This window comes from Talaromyces proteolyticus (genome assembly GCF_021365285.1).
Source record: "Talaromyces proteolyticus strain PMI_201 chromosome Unknown BGW36scaffold_1, whole genome shotgun sequence".
Taxonomy (NCBI): Eukaryota; Fungi; Ascomycota; class Eurotiomycetes; order Eurotiales; family Trichocomaceae; genus Talaromyces; species Talaromyces proteolyticus.
The window spans coordinates 1,467,227-1,489,074 of record NW_025764277.1 but is presented as its reverse complement, the minus strand read 5'-3'; the positions used below and the strand labels follow the sequence as shown (position 1 = coordinate 1,489,074).

The window sequence follows — 21,848 nt, the reverse complement described above, 5'->3', positions numbered from 1 at the left end:
TACGCCTTGTTTCCTTTGTGCCCGATAGTAGTATTAATAATATAATAAGCTTACTGTCATGGGCAATTTTGGTAGTTATCTGGCAGTTTTGTGCGCCGACTAAAGATTGCTACCAGAAAAAATTTTTGCCCCTCGTTTACTTCCGGCGGCCCCTCCATCGCCAATCATCCCGCCACCAGCCATTACCAACAGACGGCTCTTTGTATCGCCTTATGATGAGTCTGGATTATTGTTTGTATTTAATTGTAATGACTGATGGTGAGTCAGTGTTAAGTGACTCATGTTGCTGTTGTCACCTGAACCCGTTCTATAATGTAAATAGTCCATGATGTCATGCGCCAGCTTGGATAGCAAGGTGAGAAATGGAATTGCCTGGTGAAAGGCTTACCGTAGAACTAAGTCAGCTCACTCTTCGTAGTAGTGCATACATAAATTACATATTATTACATTGAATACATTCTCGATTTGCTCGGCTTGGCGCGGAGTGACTGCTGTTGTAACTTGGTGAATAGTGATAATAATGACAATAAGAGTAAATATTAACAGTGCGGAATGAGGGGCTGGGGACGGGGCTGCAGCCAATCAGCAGCCACTGCGAAGTCTCTGGTGCCGGTTCACCGCCAGCAAGCCGGACTTAGGAGTTAAGCAGTTACCAGCATTGGATCTTGTATTTACTACTACGAGCAATGAATGATATAATTAAGGATATCAAGAGACGGTTGTGTATATACAATTCTAGTTAAATCACCAAGTACGCCGACAACCCCATGCAAATGATATCAAAGAAACAGAAACTGTGGATCATCCCAAGATCTTGCTATACGCATCCGCCACCTCCTTTGCAACCTCCGATAGCGTGACGATGATGATCTGGTGTGTGATATTTGGCAAGCGGTCCCGATTCAGCCCAATCCACTCGAGCGGAGGAGTCGCATCTCCCATGTCCCGCAACTGTGGTGTCTCGATTAAGGGAGGTTCGAGTGGCCGGTAGGTGTACTTCGATTGAGGCACATTGACAACCGCTGTGATTTTCTCGCCTTCGCTCTGGCCCACATCGCCTTCTTCTTCGTCGGCGTCCTCCTCGCCCTCAGGCTTGGGGCCACCAGTGATACGCACAGCGGACGGCGGTAATGGCTTTCCCAGACGGTTGGCCAATGCCCGAGAATGAGCCGTCCACATGCCGCGGATGAAACTGATACGCGAGTAGTTCCATCCGACGTCCACCTTGCCTTCGAAAGCACTCTTGAAGATATAGTCAATCTCATTCGATTCCATAGCTTGCCATGTCTCCATGCTTGCAACAACCCGGGGCACTTTCAAGATAGTCCCTCCGCGAGAACCAGTCGCGCGGGCAGCTACTTCAGCTACAGAAAGTTCCTCCATCTCAACCGTAGTGGGGCGATTGATGCTGGAGAGTGCCACACGAAGCTCACCAAGGGTAAGGCCCAAAGAGCTGTGGATTCTCTCATCTTCCGCATAAACTGCGAAACGTGCTTGAGCATCAAGTGCCTCCATCTTGAAAATTTGATTGTCAAAAAATGAGCTAGGAAATGCACCGACATTGATCGCTCGAATCGTAACAACGACGTCTGTATGTAGTGATATTGGTGCCTTCTCCACCTTCTCGTCTTCCTGCTCAAACTGTGGAATCGCCGGGCTCTCTGTAGTTGACGTAACCACAGATGATTTACGGCGAAAGTAACGTTCTATTTCTTTAAGGGAACTTTCGTAGGCGGCGTATTTGTCTTGAGTAAACCGATTCCACGTCTGATAGAGAGCCAAAGACTGGGATGCAGTCATAGTAGTACAAAAAACTTGTACTTTATCACCCTCCAGGATGCTAACGAGTCGGTCTTGTAATGGCCCTGAGGAGGTGCGAACATTGTACATCAAGAAGTCGAAGGTGACGATGTCGGCAACTAAGAAAGGCTGGTATTCAAAGGACGCATTGGCTTGCAACTGCGCAAATCCAACGGAGGCCTGAATGAGTGGTGTTTGCCCTGATTTTTGCCCTGATGGTGGACTTTCATCAGGCCATTGAATAGATGTACGTACTTTCATCTTTTCTAAGGCAACTGACCCACTCATTCGGCCTTTGCTCTCAATTGACATGACATCGAATCCTCCACACAGATTCTGCTCCCAATCAGATGACTTTTTAGATGATACCCACATATTCTTAATCCCAAACTCTGCCTTTCCAAGGGTTTGTCCAAGGTCAATTTGTATATCCAACGCCTCAATCGAAATAACTGTATTCCACGGAAAAGCTTGTGCTGAAGCGACTTGTTGATAACGGCGAACCATCAAAGCCTGCGAATCAGCAGGGGTTGGGTTGGGAGTTCGAGTTGTTGTCACGAAAGGTAAATCGTCCTCAGATGGAACCCAAATCTCACGAAATAATAGGAAATCCTGGAATTGCTTTGCATTGATCATCATCTTCACTGGGCTCATTTTCAAAATAGCTGATATACCACTCGTCGTGCTCACATGTTTGCTGTTCATCAGCGACATCACCATTGATTGAACCTCAAAGCTGGCGGTTGACTCGTTGGAATACACATGTTTAACTGACACCTGGAGCGAGTTGCAAGAAATCAGAATAGCAAAGAAACGGCGGTGCTCTGCAGACTGAACGGTGTTTACCGTCACAAAAATATCTTCAAACTTCGCAGTAGCAGCAACTCTTGCAATAGGTTGACAGCTAAGCCCAAACTCCTGCTTGCAGATTCGTAAACCCAGGTTAAGCTTGCACCGACCAAGAATACTTTCGGGATTGGTTGCGTCGAACGAACTATCTTCAAGCTTTTTAGGCTTTTGTAGCGTTCCCAAAAGCTGTGATTCTGTATCCTCCTGATCTCCCACGACCTCTTTAACAGACGAGGAGATTTGTTTGATTAGAGGAACCACAGTAGGGTATAATGTATTGCTGGAGGGGTTTACTCTCAATTCTGCATTTAATGTCGGATCATCAACGCCATTATCGCCGTATTGTACCTTGAGCGCTACACCAGGGCTAGTGAGAGATGCTGTTGTTGTGGAGTCTCCTTGCGTGTAATGGCCATATTTGCTTTCGGGACGACGAGTACCTCTCGCCCTGGCAGCTAAAAGAGTCTGTTGATCATCAAGTTGTCTGCCCAACAATGTGACAATTGCTCCAGCAAAGTCCACGTCAACAAGTACAGATGACAGCTTTTTATTTCCAAATAAAGTATTGGCACTAGTTCCAGTCGTCTGTGTCTGCGATGGAGAAGTGGCCCATATCGCCTTTGCCTCACGTACACTCTCTGCTGCAGAAGCTATTGAACTTTGTAGAAGTCTGGCAGGAAGTATGAATCCAGTAGTACCACGGATATCAAGAGACTTGCCTGCTGCTTGAAAGGCAAGTCGCAAGTCATTCTTCGTTGAAAGATATGCAACATTGAAAACAATCTCAGGCATCAACGCCGAGTTCAACGATCGTTTCCTTTTGTCTTCGAGTTTTGGCGCCATCTGCAATTGTGTATCCTGAATACGAAGTTTTGCTGAATTGTCCCTTGAAGTTGAGAAACTAACGCGTCGAATGGAAAATACCAAATCTTCAGGTTCACATCCTGATTTCGGACAGAGCTTGTTGTCCATTATCCAGCTAATTTGGATATTAGTGAATTCTACCAAATATGTTGCACCAAAAACTTCCTGTGTTTGACTGTCATCCACATCAGTAATACTCAGTCGAGGCAATTGGCTTTGGGCTCCGCGGCCGTGTGGCCTCGCAAGGCGTCCCAGGTGTCTGAATCGTTTCATATCCTCCGATAAGTCGAGTTTCTTGATACGATCTTGCAAGTGTACTGCAATATCAATGACCAAAGAGGTGGTCTCCGCATAAAGCTGTACGTCCAAGCCTTTACTTGTAAGATTGAAAGTCCGTACCACTTCATTGCGCTCGTTGAGTCCCGAGGTAGCGAGGAGACCGATATCCACAGCGAGCTTGCCATACTGTTGAATATAGGATCTTTCCCGTCTCTTTAACTCAAGTCCAACTTGAGATACATTGACATGGAAGTCAGGGAAGCTAGAGTCATGCCTTTGCTCTGAAGTATCCAAATGTATCTGCGTCGAACCAAGAGTAAAATTCATATCTGCCCAGTAGTCATTACTCCTAATTCCAGGAGCACGAGCATGGATCTCCCAGCCTGCCATCGTAAGACGTACGTTGTATAATATCTCACGGCTCACAGAGCTGGCTGGGGAATGTGGCGTTGGCGTTTTCTGTTCATGGGCTAAGATATCGCTCAAATGAAGACGAAGTTCACTGAGACTATTAGTACAATCTGACATGAAATGACTTATTTCCGGACGCGTGAAAGCACTCAATAGGCTGCGTAAGGAGCTAGCTTCCAGCCTAATAAGCTCAACCGTGACATCTGCCTTGAGAGAAACAGCACTGGGTAACATGTTGCCCAAAATCCTTCCATTAATTGGAGGGATGTCAATTTCAGATACGGATTGGGAGTGCTTCTCTTCCACCGTCTTGAAAATGTGATGGTTACTTTTAACATCAAAGTCAACCTCAAGCCCGTTGTCATTGTTTGACAAGACCGACATGCGAGCAACTTTTCCATCAATTATATATGTCAAAGAAGGAAGAAGCCGGAAATTGATTTGGTAATCATCCAAGAAAAGAGCAACATGGAATTGATGCGTTTCTGAGATTCCCTTGGGCTGCTCAATCACTTCTGAAGACGAACGGATCGTCTTGTTCTTGTTCAACAATTGAATAAGTGTAGAAACATGTCGTATCTCGTCTTCTACAATCTTGTCAGCAACATGTATCAGACCCAGAGGGTCCTCTTGCATGTTGTAAGTAAAACTGCGGCAGGAGCAAGCCAGCTTCCAGTCATGGATAAGGTACTCCGGGCTTGACTTTGATATATGAGAACCATAAACATGCGGTTGCCAGATTTCCCAGAGCATCAACACCTTCGAACGACTCGAGAATATCGTAGAACAATCTTCAGCACTTAAAATGGCGGTTATCTGTTCTTCCTGCTTGTTATGGCTTGGACTTAAAGCCAAAGAGCTTTTTAGGCTATTTCCTGATAGATACAGTGTCAAATTGATACCGTCTAGACTGATAGACCCTTCGTCTGTACCGACAAAAATGTGCAGTTCTGTCAGGCACTCATTCTGTAACTCGGAATGTTGGGTGGCTGGAGATGAAGCAAGCTGGATATTAGACATTGTTGCTGCAATCTCTTCAAGAAGATCGAGAATTTCCCAGCGTAAACGTAATGCGGAGTTTGAGCTGTAACAGCGGATTGTATGTGTCTTCTTTGGTGGCGCTGTCCCAGTCTCATGGTCAGACGCAGCAGCTAAGGAAGAAGCATAAGCAATGAGAATATCATTGAGCATAATGTCGCTTTGCTTCGGACCAGGGTCAATGATAAAGCTCAAGCCTTTAATATTGCACGAAAATGCAATAGGTACCATAAGCACGTTTGGGGCGACCGAAGACGCCGTGGATTCACCCCAAATTGCTTTCATTACGTGACTTTTCTCGACATGTGCGAGGTCCCAAGGCCGCCATTCGTTAAAATTTTCTAGGACTGTTTCTTTTGCACTTTTGGGGGACGTATGACCTAGATCTGTACAACTAGTCTTCAAAGCGCGCTGTTGGTCTGGTGACAAGTTCTTGTAGATGTTTCGCAAGCGAGATATGATCTTCCAGGAATCATGAAGTCGCAGATGATGTTGTGATGCACGTAGAACATAAGCCGGACGGGTAAGGAACAATGGATCCGGCATGCCAGCAGCGGAATCCGTAAGTGACCAAACCACATAACGCAAGCGATCAACAGTGGACGGAACTTCTTGGAAAGAGGTTGCGATGGAGTCTGCCAAAGTTGTAGTGCGTTTAACAAGAAGAGCGAGTGGTGCTACCGATTTGGACGATGTTGATGTCTCGAATGAACGCATTTGGACATGAGATCGCATTTTGGAGCTGTTAACCGACCAAAATACTGTTTCTCTTAAAACACATGTGAGTTCGGCTTGGTCATGAAGAGTGTCTGACTGTCTCCCGAGAGCAGTAAATGAAAGCATTTCTGACGCCGAGTGAATCGTCGTACTTATTTGGCTGTCTTTTATCAGGTCTTGCTCCCGTCTTTCAGATTCGGTCTTATATGTAGCTTGGAAATGTAGACATGAGAGTCTGTATTCGTCTTGATATTCAGGTTGTGAAGCTGTTTCGTATGGTCCTTGTCGGTTGAGAAGGTTAAGAACGGCTGATGGAATGCGAATAGAAATGCTCGTTGCTGATTTAGGTTTATTCTTCTTCGACTTCTCGTGTTTTACAATGTCAGAGATAACCTGGGTTTGCAAAGAATCAATCATATCAACCGGGGAAGTGGACTGAAGACCATCAACCAACAAGGACAACGAATGAAAAAATTCAGGTGTACAAAACCCTCGTAGTCCGGGCGTTAATGTACAGAATATATCTGTGTGTGCAGTCTTGTCGTCATTAGAAGCCATTATGTAGTCGTCATTTTCAACAGTAGTTTCCTTCTTGCTAGTCACATCTGGCAAAGTGGGAAGATTGCTGGAGTCAGGTCTCACTTGATGATAATGAAAATGTGGAATGGCCCAGAAACTTGACGGCCCGTTCATGACACGTTCAGTGTCATTCACGTCGTCATCATAATAATTCCTGCTTGCTGCGTAGTCAATGGGTAGCTGTGGGGATCGTGAATTCTCATTAAAATGACTCCTTGAAACTTTATTTTTCGAATCCAGAACCTTTCCATGGGCATTATTCTCCTTGCGACCTCGAAAGCTCGAGTTATCAAATGATAAAAATGAGCTTTGGTGGGTTAGGCCTTTGTGATCTCTGGGTGGCACAGCGAACGACTGATTAGCATCCAACGCACCCACGACGGGTTCTGGCATTGAAGGCAATATCATAGCAGGTGGATTAACGCTGGGACTATTCCAATCAAGCATATCATCTCCGCTCACGCCCAGTAATAACCAAGGAGTTCGGTGCGACCTTTCGTCATGCACTCGAATGTGATCTTGTTGAAGCTTACGGTCTTCAAGGAAATTTGCCTTCCGTTGTAGCATTGACAAATCTAGACTTGTCTCAAATAGGGCATATGTTGTAACGGTATGTGATCCTTTATGTCGGCGAGCTGCGGATCTGCGATCTATGGCATAAAATTTGATATTTGGTATTCTTAATGACAGGCGCTTAGAAAATTGAAGCCGGGACCAGTCATTGAAGTCAATTTCAATACAATCAAGTCCCAAACTCACCGCAACTTGGTCCACTAAAAGCGTCAGATGAAGTGAACCAATTCTAGCGCGTAAAAAGGTGACATCATGCAAAACGGATGGGTGCAATGGGGGGAGGGCATTTTCCTCATCGTCAAAGGTAAAATCCAAGTTTCGAAATGCTGAAGCTGCGGACTTGATAAATTCTGTATTGCATTCTCCCACAATTTTACCAACGTTGAAATCCCAATTGCAGACATATGTAGGCTCCGTTGGAGGCAATCCGAATATACGATGGCCATATACGGAAAGACCGTCGATGAAGAGTTGAGTATTTGAAATAATAGAAGCATCGTTACTTTCGGCAGTCTCCAAAGCCACCTCTGTAGGTGTCAAATTGGCCTGTAGATCCATGTAGTAGTTTGTGAAACGAATGTCAAGGTCAAGAGATGCAGCAGTTAGTCGAAGACACTTGGAATGGTCATAAATGTTTGTCGGTAATAGTGCACAAGGCCATTCAATTGATAGGGTGATTATCACATCCAGATCATTACTCTTCCTGTTCGGATTGATTGCACCTTCGCCTTGCCCACCCCGATTCTCCACAGAGTTTGCGGATTCCTGAAACTCTTCTAAAGTTCGAAAATGCATGTTTTCGGCAAAGTAATTTTCCCTGATTTTCATGAAGTATTTGATCAAGAATCCGTACAAGTAACATCTAGGAGAATCCGCCGTGATGTCCATCGTAAGGGAATCAGTCAGAGCCGGCGACGTTCCAGCATTGAGAGTATAACTCCCATTTATGTTTAGCTTCGATAAGGTACCCAATGAATTTTCTCTTAGAAAAGTATGGAGCGTGTGCCACAAAGGAGTTAAAAGATCGACAATTCCATCTTCTAGGTCAACACTAAACGAAATCAAACTTTGTTCTGGTCTGAATGTGTCCGATGGAATGCTGACGTTGGAAGCTAGTTGTGACGCTCTGATAGCAATGAAGGTGTTGTCATCGAGGTCTGAAGGATTGTTGATGATGTTAGAGTCGTTAAGGTTCAGGTACAAGCTAAGGCTGGTAAAGAACAGTTTCATGTTATACACATAGGGCACAAAGGTGTAAAATTCCGATGATGAATTTGAAGTCCAGTCGCTGACCAGGTCAGTTAAAAGAATAATGTGGTCTCTTAGTAAGAACAACTGCAGGTCATGGCTGACGACAGTAAAAGACCACGTGTGGAGGCTGTTCCAGGTTAGAGGGTTAGAAAGATCACAGGTAATCACCTGTCGTGGACTTTGCCAGAGGAGTCCGTGATTGACACTCGAAGAAAGCTTGCATTCTCGGAGATCCAGGTTAAGTTGGTTACAATATCCAGTTTTTGAAGCGACCATGTCCATCTCATAAGTTATGGTTGAGTCATGTGAAATACGGAGAGTAAGCCAACCAAATGGGCGAGTCTCCGGCGCAATTTTGCCGGTTTCCCCATTCTTGCCTCTCCACTGTCTCTTCTGCTTTTGCTTTTTTAGCTTCGATGCACTGCGTATCGCATTAGCACGGCCTTTCCACTGCCAGTCCTTAGATTCTTCCCGGGTAGAAATTCTCAGAGTAGTTTCGTCACTTGTTTCCACGCGAATTTTGAGTTTCGTGCTTTGTCTCAAACTTCCAGGTTTCAGAGATTCAGCAGGTTGGGCACTTCGAAAGTTATTTGGAAAAAAAACATTTTGTAATCCCACACGTTCACGATCAGTCCATGGACCGTAGTTAATAGTACCCCGTTCAATCTTGATGTCGATGCCCCACTCGGGTGGATTGCTTCCGTTAATATCTCCAGAGAACTTATGTATGGATGAAGAGGGCATATCGTTTTCTGTAGGAACCTTCCCCGGAATATCCCAATAGTACGTCAAATTGAGAGAGGGGCAATCCAGGATAGTAGAGTATCTACCATACTCAACAGCATTCCACCCTTCATGATCATCCGTAGTCTCATCTTGATAGCGAGTAAGGCCAAGCCACCGGTTATTGTGGCTTAGGTCAGTCTGGCTGGTTGACATGGTATTCGTGCTTTTGTCGTGGAAGGACTCTACAGATTTTTGGAAATATGGAATCAAATCTCGGAGAGTATGCCAGGCTTGGCGCTTTCTTCGCTGGTAATCAATGAAATACCTCCTTTTTGGTTTCTGTTCATATTCTTCCGGATGTAAAGATGTCAATTTGCGAGCAGCAGAATGCTGTTCTTGCCTAAAGTCTGGATTACGTCGTAGCTGGATGATTGGGCGTGCGAAATCAAAGGTAAAAACTTGACGGTAGATATCAAGTGGCCCAGCATCAGCAGCATCAACAACACCGGTCCCTTTTTCGAAGGTAATGGTAAGCAGGGAGCGTGTGTTTTCGTTGCCTGCCACGATCGCCCCTTTTGTACACTCGACTTGAATCGGTAACAAGTTGAGAAATCCGGAGGCTGATTCTAGTGCTTCGGCATTCAAAGCTGCGGTATCCTTCATGGATGAAGATCCTGCATCGACACTACTTGTTTGCGGACTAGCTCTTTGCGTACTGCTTGCGGTCGACTTTCCACTCGACATCCGTTCAAAGCGAAGGGAAAGATCTTTTGCAGAATCTTCCCGACTACTTGATCTCGCTTCCGTAGTTCCGAGTGTTTCATTGGCAGCATTTTGCTTTTGATCCATGCTAGTGGTGAAACCAGAGAGAATATCATCATAAGCCGGCGTTCGATTGTAGAGAAACCATTCGAGCCCAAAAACTGTGGCGGTCAACCGGCATGGAAGACTATCTGCTGTCTTGACGCCCCCGTTTTCCTCTGCGCCATCATGGCGATTACTATCGCCCGCTGAAGTAGAATTTCCATCACCATCCAGTCGCGACGAGCTTTGTGATCTGGGAGAGAGCTTGTTTCGAGCTAGGTCGATGTTTCTTACGGTACGCTTCCAGTAATTCCACGTCAAATACCCCCGCTGAATCAAGACTGTCTCATTCACTCCATGGTACCGTACTCCCTTGAAGAAGATTCTTCCACCAAGTAATGAAATTTGAAGCGCTTGGATATCAACGTAAGCTCGATGGTAGTGCCATGTGTATGCTCGAATTCCGTAGGAAACTAACGTCGCAAACAATCGATTGAAATAGAAAAGGAAGAAAAGGACACTTTGATGATTCTGTCAGTCGCGATCCAGCTCGAGGTTAAACCAGTTTGATTAGCTCACAGGATGCCACAGACAATCAGTTCCACCAAAAAAAACCTACAATCAAGTCAGCAAGGCGCGAGTGGAATGAAGAAAACCGGCACGAGTGATACCAATTGAATTGCGGGCCCGATGACAGAGGCTGCAAGGAAATGGTGGTCGAAACCATCTCAAGAGCTTCAATGACGTTGCCGATGCCGAGTATGCATCCTGAATGGGAATCGGATCGGTAGTAGCAGCACGTTCGTTTCGCTCCTATGTAGAATTCGATGTCGCTGTAAATTCAAAGAGTTCCATTGCCAAAGACCATACTCCAAAGACATCCAAAGGTGCGATCTCAGGTCGAATGCGACCGTCCATCAGAATAATTAAATTAATTTTATTGGGGAGCTTTGAAGTTCCGGTTGGAGGCAGGTGGTGCTTAAACTAAGCTCCTCTGGCTGGCAACTGCGGCTAAGCCCGTAATTAATTATCACGCGTCACGGGTGGATCTCCGGAGAAGCTCCCATACCGAACGGCAAGAAACCTCCTGCCTAAACTACCACCACCACCACCACCACCACCACCATCCTACGCTAGATCTCATAACGTGCACGACACTCACCTTTCGTTGACTCTCCCTGGCGGTAGGCGCATGTGAATCAGTCGAAAGTATCCGGTCGCTAAAGATGAGCCTGTGAATACATTTATACACGCGGAATGAAAGCCACCCTCAGCCGTTAAGCGGTGGTGCCTACACCTCCCCAGCTACGATGGATTTCACTATTGCAGCCTCGGGAGGCACAGGTTCTCGGCTTACTAGAATCTTTGTTATAATCTCAGGCGTAGCATCTTTGGTTGCCACATTATTGTCCATCGTGTACGTGTGACATGTCTAATCGAGTTGACTACCAACCTGCTAATTACAAGTCTTCATTATCAACAGTTCGATATGGCTTCAAACGTACGTCCAATCCGAAATACCACGATATCGCAATTTGTCTTTGTATTGACTATTGGAAACAGGAAGAATTACCGGAAACCTCTGTTGCAACGCTACGTCGTGCGAATATTGTTGATGTGGGTTCTCGGCCAGCCTGGTACCTAGTAACACAAACTGATTTGGTGACAGGGTACCGATCTATGCGGCGTCATCATGGACAAGCATCATCTCACTCAAGGCTGCCATGTTCCTAGACCCCATTCGTGATATTTACGAAGTATGCCCTCCAACACCTACCTTGTCCTCTCGCTAACGGTCTATCAGGCCTTTACAATCTATACTTTCTTTCAGCTGCTCATCAACTTTGTTGGCGGGGAGCGAGCGCTGATTATCATGACTCACGGACGGCCTCCGGTCCAGCACATGTGGCCACTGAATACCTTCCTTCCCAAAGTGGACATATCCGACCCTCACACATTCCTCGCCATCAAACGAGGCATTCTTCAGTACGCATGGCTGAAACCTGTTCTGGCGCTGGTATCGATTATCCTCAAGGCGACAGACAAATACCAGGAAGGGTACATCGGAGTTGGGTCTGGCTATCTTTGGACCGGGATAGTCTATAATGTTAGCGTCACAGTCAGTCTCTATTCACTCGCATTGTTCTGGATCTGCATGCATGATGACCTGAAACCGTTCCGTCCGGTTCCAAAGTTCCTCTGCATAAAGCTCATTATCTTTGCCTCGTACTGGCAAGGATTCTTCCTATCTATCCTGCAGTGGTTGGGTGCAATTCCCAATGGCGTGGCAGGTTACACTCCGGATAACCTTGCCGCAGCTATTCAAGACACGCTTATTTGTATTGAGATGCCAGGATTTGCCATTGCTCATTGGTATGCTTTCTCCTGGCACGATTACGCCGATAACCGGGTATCTTCGGCTCGCATGCCCGTCAAACACGCGCTGAAAGATTCCTTTGGCGTGCGAGACCTCATCGAGGACACCAAGCAGACATTCCGAGGACGTGACTACGAATATCGGTTGTTCGATTCTGGGGATAACATTATCGCTCATGAAGAATCAAGCTCCCGTGTGAAAAGAGTGATGGAAGGGATGCGATACGAGAGGGGCGGCAAGAGTAAATATTGGATCCCAAGGCCTGGGGAGGCCAACAGTCGAACACCATTGTTAGCTGCGAGCGAGAATCAAGGACGTAGAGGCTCACCAGATCAGTCGAAACGAGGAAGCATCATCGACAAGTTCCGTTCTTACGGAGAACTCGAAGAGACCAAGTTGGATGAGGACGACGAGCGTCTATTTGCAAACGCGCGAGCTTTGGAGTTTGGCGACTGGAATGTATGTCCAAGATACCTAGCGATATACGTTGAGATCACGAACTAACATGACCTGTAGTATCCTGTCATCACAGCCAATGAGGTTCCGAGTGATCAAAGGCTGCCAAGAACGATAAGTTATCAGAGCCAAGAATCCGAGCATAGCCACGGCCGTGTGGTTAAGAAGGCTCGGGGTCATCGAAACAGTCATGTATCCGATGGGGATAGTGCAAGTCGGGTACAGGCTACAAGGAGTCGCAAGTCCCGCAAGCCGGAACCGGTGGAACGCGCATCCAGCGCATCAACGCTGTCTCAATCTGGCCGTAGCCAGCTAGTTGACTTGGTTGTGGAAAATCGGAACGCCGAAGAACGAGAGCAGAGCAGAGCACTAAGAGAAACCGGCTCTGTGTGGCCTGAGAGAAACGATATTCATTTACAGTAAGACATTACCTTCCAATAGTGTCTCATTTACCCCGTTAACTGGATGCTGCAGAAGACCCCACGGCGAGCCAGTAGGAGTCGTTCGCCCACAATCTACAGCAGGGATCCTTTCTCCTAATCTCTCTACGAACCAAACTGTGGGAGAAGACGATGACAATGACGGTGAAACAAGTCCGGGATCGCCTAGTCCTCGGTATGGCGATTTTCGAGAAGAACACAACGTGTGGGGATGATGAATGGCAACACATGATTCCGTTGTTTATGAAGGGAGTGGTCAATGTTCTCTGGTTCCCATTCTTCCGTACAGATATTAGCATGTATTCGTATATACCACTTTGCATTTTCAATCGATTGGCTTTGAGCCTCGGTCACACCTTCAAATCATTTGAAGCATAACGCGGTTCAAGCGAGGGCCGCGTCCCTGCTCGCTATCAGACACAGGCACTCTGATTAACTTGAAACCAACACGTGAAGGAACCGGAGACGATTTCGACTTCGAAACAAAACAGCCCAGAAACCCCTGGAATCTGATTTGAAATTGCAACAAGACCCAAGAATAGCCCAGGGACAGCGAGCTCCTGAAGAATGGCCTCTTCACTATTATTAAGCCCATTTCTATTATTATTAGTATTATTATTTTTTATTATTATTATTACTACTGATGTTGTTATTCTTGTTTGAATCGAGAGCTGCCGCCGTGTGGTGGTGGGTTCGCCGCGCTGACTGGCCAGCGAGCTTATCTAGCGGACTCTCTACAGCCAATGCTTAAGCGCCCGCGGTGCGAGGCCCAAATCTCTCCTGGCTAAAACAGGAACCAAGTGTCGGACTATGTGACTCTGTGAGCCTATCGCGTGCTCATGGCCCTCTGCATGAATTTAATGGCCTCTTAGCGTTCCACTGTTGAAATAACGATCGGTGGTGCTTCTCAAGCTGCTGGCAAATCACACACTGCGATCAGCACCTGATCCTCCAACTTGCGGCCTTCTCTGACCCTCCAGGCGAGCAACGTGGAGGGCGTCGAGCGGCCACCAGCGCTTGCAGCTGCAGGCAATCAGCTGCATCAGTGCTTGTGGCATTTCTCAACCCAGATTAGGGCCATGCAGTCGGTTGGACCTGTCATGTTCTCTTATATTCTAGCCATTCTCGCCGCCGTCGAGTCTGGTGGGGGTTTCTCCCATCCTTTGGTCACGTTCGTTCTTTTCCTTCTCTATACATAATCGCCTTTCTGCTTCTGCGGGTGAGCTGCCATGCAGGCGCTTGACAGCTAGGCTCCGGCAGTTGAACAAGCAGTGCTAATGTTCAGCGCCTGGCTTCGGTCCTGCCTGTCTTGCCTCTGGTCCCAGGTGGACCTAGAGCGCGAGGCTTATGGTCAATCAATGCAAAAGAATGGTACGTTGTAACATCGTCTTCAATGGTTTGACATATATGTTAATAATGGCCTAGGTGTCGAACGAGAGATGCAAGTTTGCCACAGTCAACCACATCTCGTTCCACCTATGAAGCTGGTCTTCTATGATAACCTGCCCAGTCCCTCGCCATCTCCACGGCCAGTCTCATCTCTGCCACCGTGGATGCACGAAACGAAAAGTCTAGCCAGCAGGGCATCGCGTCGGGCAAGTATCCTCGTGCGAAGGAAAACTCCCAAGCGACCTAGGATCAGCGCTCCAACAGACTTCAGGCGCACTGATGTTCCTCATGGCCGAGTAGCATCGTTTCGACCGCTAGAGCTCAGCATTTATCTTGCCGGAAATAGACTTTCCGATCTTCCAGAATTCGATGCCTTCAGCTTGAATCACTCTAGACAGCCCTCTTCGCCGGAAAAGGCTCTCATATCCCCTTTCGATTCAAGCGGCCAACTACGAAGGCAATCGGGTCCGTTCCAGTTTGCTCGCAAACCAATAGGATCTCCCCCTTCACGAAGAGGCTCTATGGCAACTCTCGAGCTACAACTGCAGCAGACACGAGCCCGGCAAAGCTCTGATCTGGCCTTTGTCAATCCATTGATTCCTCATTTTTCAGTCTTGAGCCCCGTTGGCGACCCTATCCACAGATTTGCTGAACTACGACCCATAAGCGAACCTCCCCAAAGAGTTCCCGGGTCTTCTACAAAAGACAACAGCCTTTTACCTCCAACCCCGGCTGAAATCGATGCCTCCCAGAATACATTGCTTACGTTCTCGTCATCTTCCACTCCAGTACAACATTCCCTTGATTACCACCAAACTATTAGTGGCACTACCGGAAAGAGGATGCCAGGACAATCTCAAACCTCATCTTTTAGCTCCACCAGCACCATAACCAGCAGCCCCAAAAAGTACCATCATACATCCACTAAGTCCTCTTCAACTTTCCAACATCACAGCCGTGACCGCACTATTAGCAACTCCACCGTATCTTCCAAGACCCCTTCATTATCAAGTGCCATCACAGCGGCCACAACTATCATGCCATCTGACAAGGATCTGGAAAGCGCTTTTGGTTCTTTACCGGTGATCCCAGCTAGTACAAAGAATAGTATGGTGGTCCAGGAGCCATACATTCATGAGGAAGAGCAAATGCAACCAGGTGGTTACGAGTATGATACACGGTTTCCCGGTGGTACTGTTGGATTAGCTTTCTAGAAACAAGTGAGCAAAAATGAGAAAGAGAACAGGACTCCTCTTTTTGATACCCCGTTTGTTCATTAAAACTTGATCATATGCGTGTTTCTTCTATTTAACGTAGCAATCTATATTGAACTAATTCTAATATTGCCAGTCATTTCTTTCGTCCTTCTGCGTTTTCGTGTACTGTGGTTTATACGTTTGTTGGAAACACCTTGGTCAAAGCACAAAATACCTAATGTTGAAGGGACAGGTCAATGTTGAGGAGATCCCAATATTTTACTAGTTAGACCAATTAAAGCTGTTTGTTTGTGTGAACGTCGTATCTTTACAATATCAACTGTATCCATGGCAAGCCCGACATTTGATACCAGCACTTCAATGATATAGTGCAAAGTAAAAGGCTGCTGCAATGAAAAGAGAATGCGACACATTTATACATATATGCGGCATAACTTTGACATGGTTGCGGTGTATCGTACAACGGGTTTGATGAAATATACAATGGCCTAAACATCAGACTCCACAATCTCTACTCTCCCACTACCACCCCCGTCTTTGCTATCGATCTCATTTTGCATTCCTAAGATCGCCCACGCCCTTCCCATCATCCCATAGCCTGCTGATGGCGTTTTCATGTGCCCGGCACCACGACGAGGGTTATTCCTTGCTTGCTGCTCGCGTAACGCCCGTTCTGCCTTTGCAGCGAGAATTCTCTCCTCTTCTTTCTTTCGCGTCGCCACGTCATCCTTCCATTCACTCCATTGCTCATATCTTTCACGATTCTGTAGCACTTTGTACCTGTAGGTTGACTTAGCTGGGCGCCATGTAGTGCGTTTAGCATCGGTCGGTAGAGTTGAGGCAAGGTCGGTGACCGGGGTTTCTTTGGTCAGTTTGAGTAAGTGTGTGAGAACATCTCTACTTTCAGTAGCAAGGGCGTATTTGGTTTCTTCTTGTACGGACGGCTTGGTTGAAGCAATCGGCGCATCTAGCCAAGAATACAAGTTCGTCGACCTTTGAACAGAATAAGGATCGAGAAGGTTGGTACGACGATTTTCTTCTCGCAAAAAGCGAATAGCTGCTTGAAGGCTGCCGATTTCCGACCGCAGAGCTTCGTTCTCACGCATAGCAGCCAAGGTAGTTTCTGTATCGACCACAACACCTTCTGCTGTAATAGCAGCAGTCGTGCCAGATGCTCTCTTAGCACGTTCAAATCGCTGCTTGTAGTCATCACGATCGGATTGCGCCTTTTGCAAATCTCTAGTGAGCCTCTCGACTGACCCATTAAGTTCTACTTCTTTCTCTTGCATTTGCTCAAATTTAGCCTCGAATTCCTTGGCAGCAGAGGCTTTCTTAGACGCTTCACGCATTCTAGATTCAAGCAGCTCGACTTTCATTGACTGTTCCTCCAAAGTTTTATCCTTTACTCCGAGTGCAGTGGATGCTTCGCTCAACTCATTCTTCAGTCGACGAACCTCCTCATCTGCGTCAGGCGAAGTTATCTTATGGGACTTGAGTTCCACTGAGCGGGCAATCCAGGGGTGCTTTCCTCGTTCGAATTCCGCCGTATGGGCCAAGTCAGAAGCGTGGGCGCTCATTTCGTCCAGATAACCTGTCAATGTCTTTAGCTTGGCGCTTAGCAGAGGAAGTGCGCTGTTTTCTTCGCTATCGGCGGTGGAGCCTTGAGCAATAGACACTGTGGTGCTTGACAAATTGGTCAAGATTTCGTTGTATGTAAACGTCTCCGTACGACCCTCTTCTCCGAGTAAGATTGCGACATTCTCACCCATCTGTCGTGTTAATTCGGCAAGTTCCTTTGCTGTATCTTCTGCAGATTCAAACCATACATTGGCTCCATCTGACAGAGCAAGAGATCTAGAATTGAGCTCCTGAAGAGATCGTACTACTTTTGAAACAACGACTTTCAAACCGCGGGCCTGGCCAACCAAGACCTCCGACTTATTCAAGAAAAACTGCCCCTCTTCATCATCCTCTGCTGGAGCTGATAGCTTGCTCTGCAATAAGGTTCGCAGCCGAGATAATGCTGAGGCAGTGTTCTCAATGTAAATTTGAATCATCATGGAGCGGGTGTATAATTCATCCGCGTATGTCGCTAATTCAGCTGGGATGAGTGTCTCTGCAAGATGGGTCATAAGAGCGATGGACCTTTGTAATTCCATGGCGCATTTCTTCTCATTTATATCATTCCTTTTCAGACTCTCAATCCAATTGTTCAATGTTCGTTCAACTGGTTCTAATTCATACAAGGCCCGCTCAAAGCCAGCGAATTGCTCAGGAGTGCATGTCGTCACATATTTCGTAAATCTATCGCAAACCAGAGAAATCCATAAGGTCTTCTCAACAACATCGTACGTTGCAAAGGTATTCTCTGGAGCAGATGGGAAGTGGGCTTGGTCAGCAAGGCGTTCACGAACTGTGTTCAGAATCAATGATGCTTTAAAACCGACGCGTTTTGCACGTAAAATAGCTTGGACTGAATTATTTTCGGTCTCAAAGTACTCTGGAAGATAAAGTTGCACTATTGAGAGGTGCTGGGCAGATTCTTCGGCCTCCATACGACCCAGCTCGATGTCAATTGATTTAGTCTGTGCCTTTTCAACAGAGGCTTGAAGCTTTAGATTGAGATCCATCATGGCTCTAGATCTTGTCGAGAGTTCATTAGCTTCTGTTTCTGTCAGCTGTTGAGATGCACGCATGTCTTCAAGGTCACTCTGCAAATTGGCAACGAGTTCTCGAAATCGAGACAAAGTATATTCCAAGTCCTCAATAACTTCATCCTGCTGGGTGATCTTCCGAGATTGCTCATTGAATACCGTCTCTCGGTAATCGAGTTCCTCTTGCAGTTGCTTTTCAGTCTCCATATGGTTTAATTCCAATTCGTCATTGAGTTCTTTCAAACTTTCGAGGTCCTCAATAGCTGCCTTGAGTTCATTGATCTCCTCCTGGTATCGCATATTCTTGTCTGCAAGCTCTTCAATCATTTCTTCAGCGCCAAGAGCGGTATCCAGTTGTTGCTTAAGATCATCCACGTTAGATTCAGCTGTCAGCAGCTTCTCTTTTGTTGCTTCGTACTGAGATTTCACTGTTGAATATTCCTCGAGGTCATCCTGCAACTCCTTAATTTGATCACGAAGCTCTGCCTCTGTTTGTTGGGTCATGTCCCTTAATCGAATTAAAGCTTCCCGCAGCCGTTCATTGGTTTTCTCCATTTGCAGCCAGCCCTGGCTTGATTTGTCCTCTGGGCTCATGACAGAGCCAAACTCCTCGTTTTCGTCTCGTAAGACTTCGACCTCTAGCTGTAGCTCCTCCAATCTTATTTTGAGGTCCTGACATTCAAGCTTAAAAGCTTCGGCGGTCTCCTCGGCCATTTCACGATCGAGTGTGGCCATTTCCAGAATGGATTCGTGCTCAGCCTGGATTTTTTCAGCTTCCTCGAGTTTAGCTTCCGTCTCTCGGATCTTCTTCTTAAGATCTATCAACTCAATCTGCTGCGGCTGATATTTTGCTTGCAGCTTCTGAATGATGCCCTCATATTTGTCCCTTTCTGATTGTAACCGCTCAAGGTCCTTCAGTCTCTCTCTGTCTTCGGCTCTCTTCTTTTCCAAGACCCTGAGCTTGGTTTTCATGTCTTCTAATTCCCTGGAAAGTGCAGCATTCTGAGGTGTACTTCTCGAAGTCGACACAACACGGGCCGCTTGTGTCCGCTGATTGTCAGGTTTGATTGGTTTCTGGGGAGATGCATCTTCATCTGGGGAGTCTTGTCCTGCCTCTGGAGGAGATTCATTACCAGCGCTAGGTTCCGACGTGGCACTTGCACGGCTTGAAGTCTCATCTGTGGTTGTCTTCACCAACGTCGGACGCATCGACAGTCGTTTACCTGGCGCAGTGCCCCCTGGAGCGGTGGAAGATACACCTGGCCTCGTTGTTTTGATTTGGCTAGCTGTCAAAGACTGTCGAATCTTCGAAGCAGGTGGTCCCATTGATGTCCGTCCACTGATACTGGGTCTAGGCTTCATGGCGGAGGCAGGTTTCACGGTCGTCGAGGATGGCCGAGAAGGAGCAGCAAGCTGCTTGGTAGGGGATTTTGTGGGCGACTATTAATCGTTAGCAAACAGAATAGCCGAACAACAAATTCGAGGTCTGCCTCATACTCTCAGAGTTCGAGTTGGAGCTGCTCTTGGGGCAGGCGATGGGCTTGCAGTCGTACTTTGCCGCTTCGTAGCAGCCGATGTAGCTGTAGCACCGACCTTTCTCAAGGCTGTTCCTGACGCGGGAACATTCTGCAGTTTACCAGCAACTGCTGTACCTCGAGAGGGCTGTTTGCTCTCGCGCTTGGGAGCAGCAGGTCCAACAACTGAGGCAACAGCCGAAGGCCTGATAAACATGCCAAATCCATGCTCGCAGTCGAAGTAGCGTTCGCCCTGAACCGATCCATCGTTCTTCCCTGTTGGATCGTCCAACTCAACTCCTATCCAATCTCCGGCGGCGAAGTGAGTTGGACCAATGAATCGGATCGTAGCTTGTCGGCCATCCAGCAGGTTGGCAACCTCACCTATGGAGATGTCGACCATGGCGCCGAATGCAGAATACAGACTCCAGCTGCGTAAGTGTGTTGGATCGCAAAGACGAAGTTTGTATAGGGATTACCATTCAGGAGTGCCAAGCCCGACAACGCGACAACCGTGTAAGCCCACTTTATTTGAGCTTATTCACCAATGAAATTAAAGAATGGATGCTTGGAGAACAAACCAATCAGAGCCACCCAAACAAGCACCAGTAATCATCTCTATTACACCGATCTCTATTAACTGTATACGACTATTTCTAGTATCTTGTCTATCTATGCTGTACTCTTAAAGCACTGCGGGAAAACCTGTCGAAGCTCTTCAAGACTGCGAATTGTGTGTTTGCAAGCTGGCGTTCTCGGCAATTTTAACATGGGCTCGACCAGATGTGCAGTCTTCCAGCCTCGCTCTTCGGCGTGTTTGCAATTTAGGTGGGAGTCATCTGGATACAATTGACTTAGTATTTCATGATTGAGGCAGTGAACAGAACTGTACTGACCGACAAAGAAGCAACTCTCAATGTCTTTCGCAACAGCCTCCCTCTCGGCCTTTTCCCACATCTCCTTGCTGGGCTTACATATCAGTTTCGGCTGCGCGTAATCGCAATATGTAATCCCCTCGAAAAGATCATCGACACCTAGTAGCTTCACGACCCTCTTTGCATGGTTCACGTAGGCGTTGGTGAGCAGCCAAGGCTTAACTTTAGTTGTATCGAGATCTTGTAGCAATTGTCTCAGTTTGGGGTCCGGCTTTAGGATTTCGTCTAGCGGCAATGCATCGTCCACTTTCTCGTTGAACTCTAAAGGGTCTACCTTGTGGTGGCGAGTGAGGCCCTCGATTGCGAGACCATATTCTTTGTAGTACTTTTGATGCAGCATCACTGCGTCGTCCGGGCTCATTGATAGATGATTCACAAAGAATATATCTGAATGGCATGTCAGAAGATACCTGAACCTTTTTCTTCGGGATATGATAGAATGAGACCCACCAATTAATTCTTGCATTTTATCATGGATCTGTGAGGCTAGATGAGGATTTTAGTATTACAGGTGTCTCGTAGTTGCATCAGGATATCACACCTCTCGAGTATAGCTACATGATTAAAGATAACCTGTCAGTGGTTTTAACATATAGAAGAGTTTAGATCTAGAGGACTTACGCAGTTGTCAATGTCGAAAAAGAAAATTGGCCGCGAATCATTCTCATCGTTAGAGGAAGCCATGTTGAGAGATATATTTACGTAAAGATGAACTTCAAAATATTATTGACCGTTAGATGGAAGAAGTTCACAGATAGGATCAACGAAGATAAACCTCTCAATTATAGTAGAGATGACTCCACATACAATATATCGCACCTGATATGAAGTAGTGGCTGAGTCAAATGATTTGAAGGGCTATACGAACTTGGGCGCGGGGAGATTTGCTGTTTCCGCCTGAGGCAGGAACTCGCTCCTAGCTGGTCGCTACGGCCCACCTGCAATTTAAAGGACGGCGCTAATCTCCCTGGATCT

The 21,848-nt window shown here is 46.7% G+C and overlaps 4 protein-coding genes across 4 annotated transcripts; 2 read left to right on the top strand and 2 right to left on the bottom strand.

Moving 5' to 3' along the window:
• Window positions 1-677: 677 nt before the first annotated feature.
• BGW36DRAFT_367039 (putative fermentation associated protein) lies at window positions 678-10,677 on the bottom strand. The gene is made up of 3 exons (XM_046214812.1): window positions 10,563-10,677; window positions 10,471-10,506; window positions 678-10,411 (listed from the first exon to the last, which is right to left on the bottom strand). The coding sequence occupies exons 1-3, from the start codon at window positions 10,616-10,618 to the stop codon at window positions 802-804; spliced, it is 9,702 nt and encodes a 3,233-aa protein (XP_046077806.1). The 5' UTR covers window positions 10,619-10,677; the 3' UTR covers window positions 678-801.
• A 322-nt stretch (window positions 10,678-10,999) lies between these two features.
• BGW36DRAFT_402810 (DUF300 domain protein) lies at window positions 11,000-13,379 on the top strand (the record flags this gene model as incomplete). Its single annotated transcript, XM_046218870.1, has 7 exons — window positions 11,000-11,308; window positions 11,375-11,392; window positions 11,455-11,508; window positions 11,561-11,648; window positions 11,696-12,727; window positions 12,785-13,143; window positions 13,166-13,379. The coding sequence occupies exons 1-7, from the start codon at window positions 11,202-11,204 to the stop codon at window positions 13,377-13,379; spliced, it is 1,872 nt and encodes a 623-aa protein (XP_046077805.1). The 5' UTR covers window positions 11,000-11,201.
• Window positions 13,380-14,441: 1,062 nt separating this feature from the next.
• BGW36DRAFT_392871 (uncharacterized protein) lies at window positions 14,442-15,767 on the top strand (the record flags this gene model as incomplete). Its single annotated transcript, XM_046217746.1, has 2 exons — window positions 14,442-14,535; window positions 14,590-15,767. 2 exons carry the CDS (start codon window positions 14,442-14,444, stop codon window positions 15,765-15,767), a joined length of 1,272 nt encoding a protein of 423 aa, XP_046077804.1.
• Window positions 15,768-20,537: 4,770 nt separating this feature from the next.
• On the bottom strand, window positions 20,538-21,825 carry BGW36DRAFT_367030 (putative pyrimidine 5'-nucleotidase). Its single transcript, XM_046214811.1, has 5 exons — window positions 21,495-21,825; window positions 21,415-21,427; window positions 21,324-21,359; window positions 20,835-21,260; window positions 20,538-20,777 (listed from the first exon to the last, which is right to left on the bottom strand). Exons 1-5 carry the CDS (start codon window positions 21,555-21,557, stop codon window positions 20,611-20,613), a joined length of 705 nt encoding a protein of 234 aa, XP_046077803.1. The 5' UTR covers window positions 21,558-21,825; the 3' UTR covers window positions 20,538-20,610.
• Window positions 21,826-21,848: the final 23 nt, after the last annotated feature.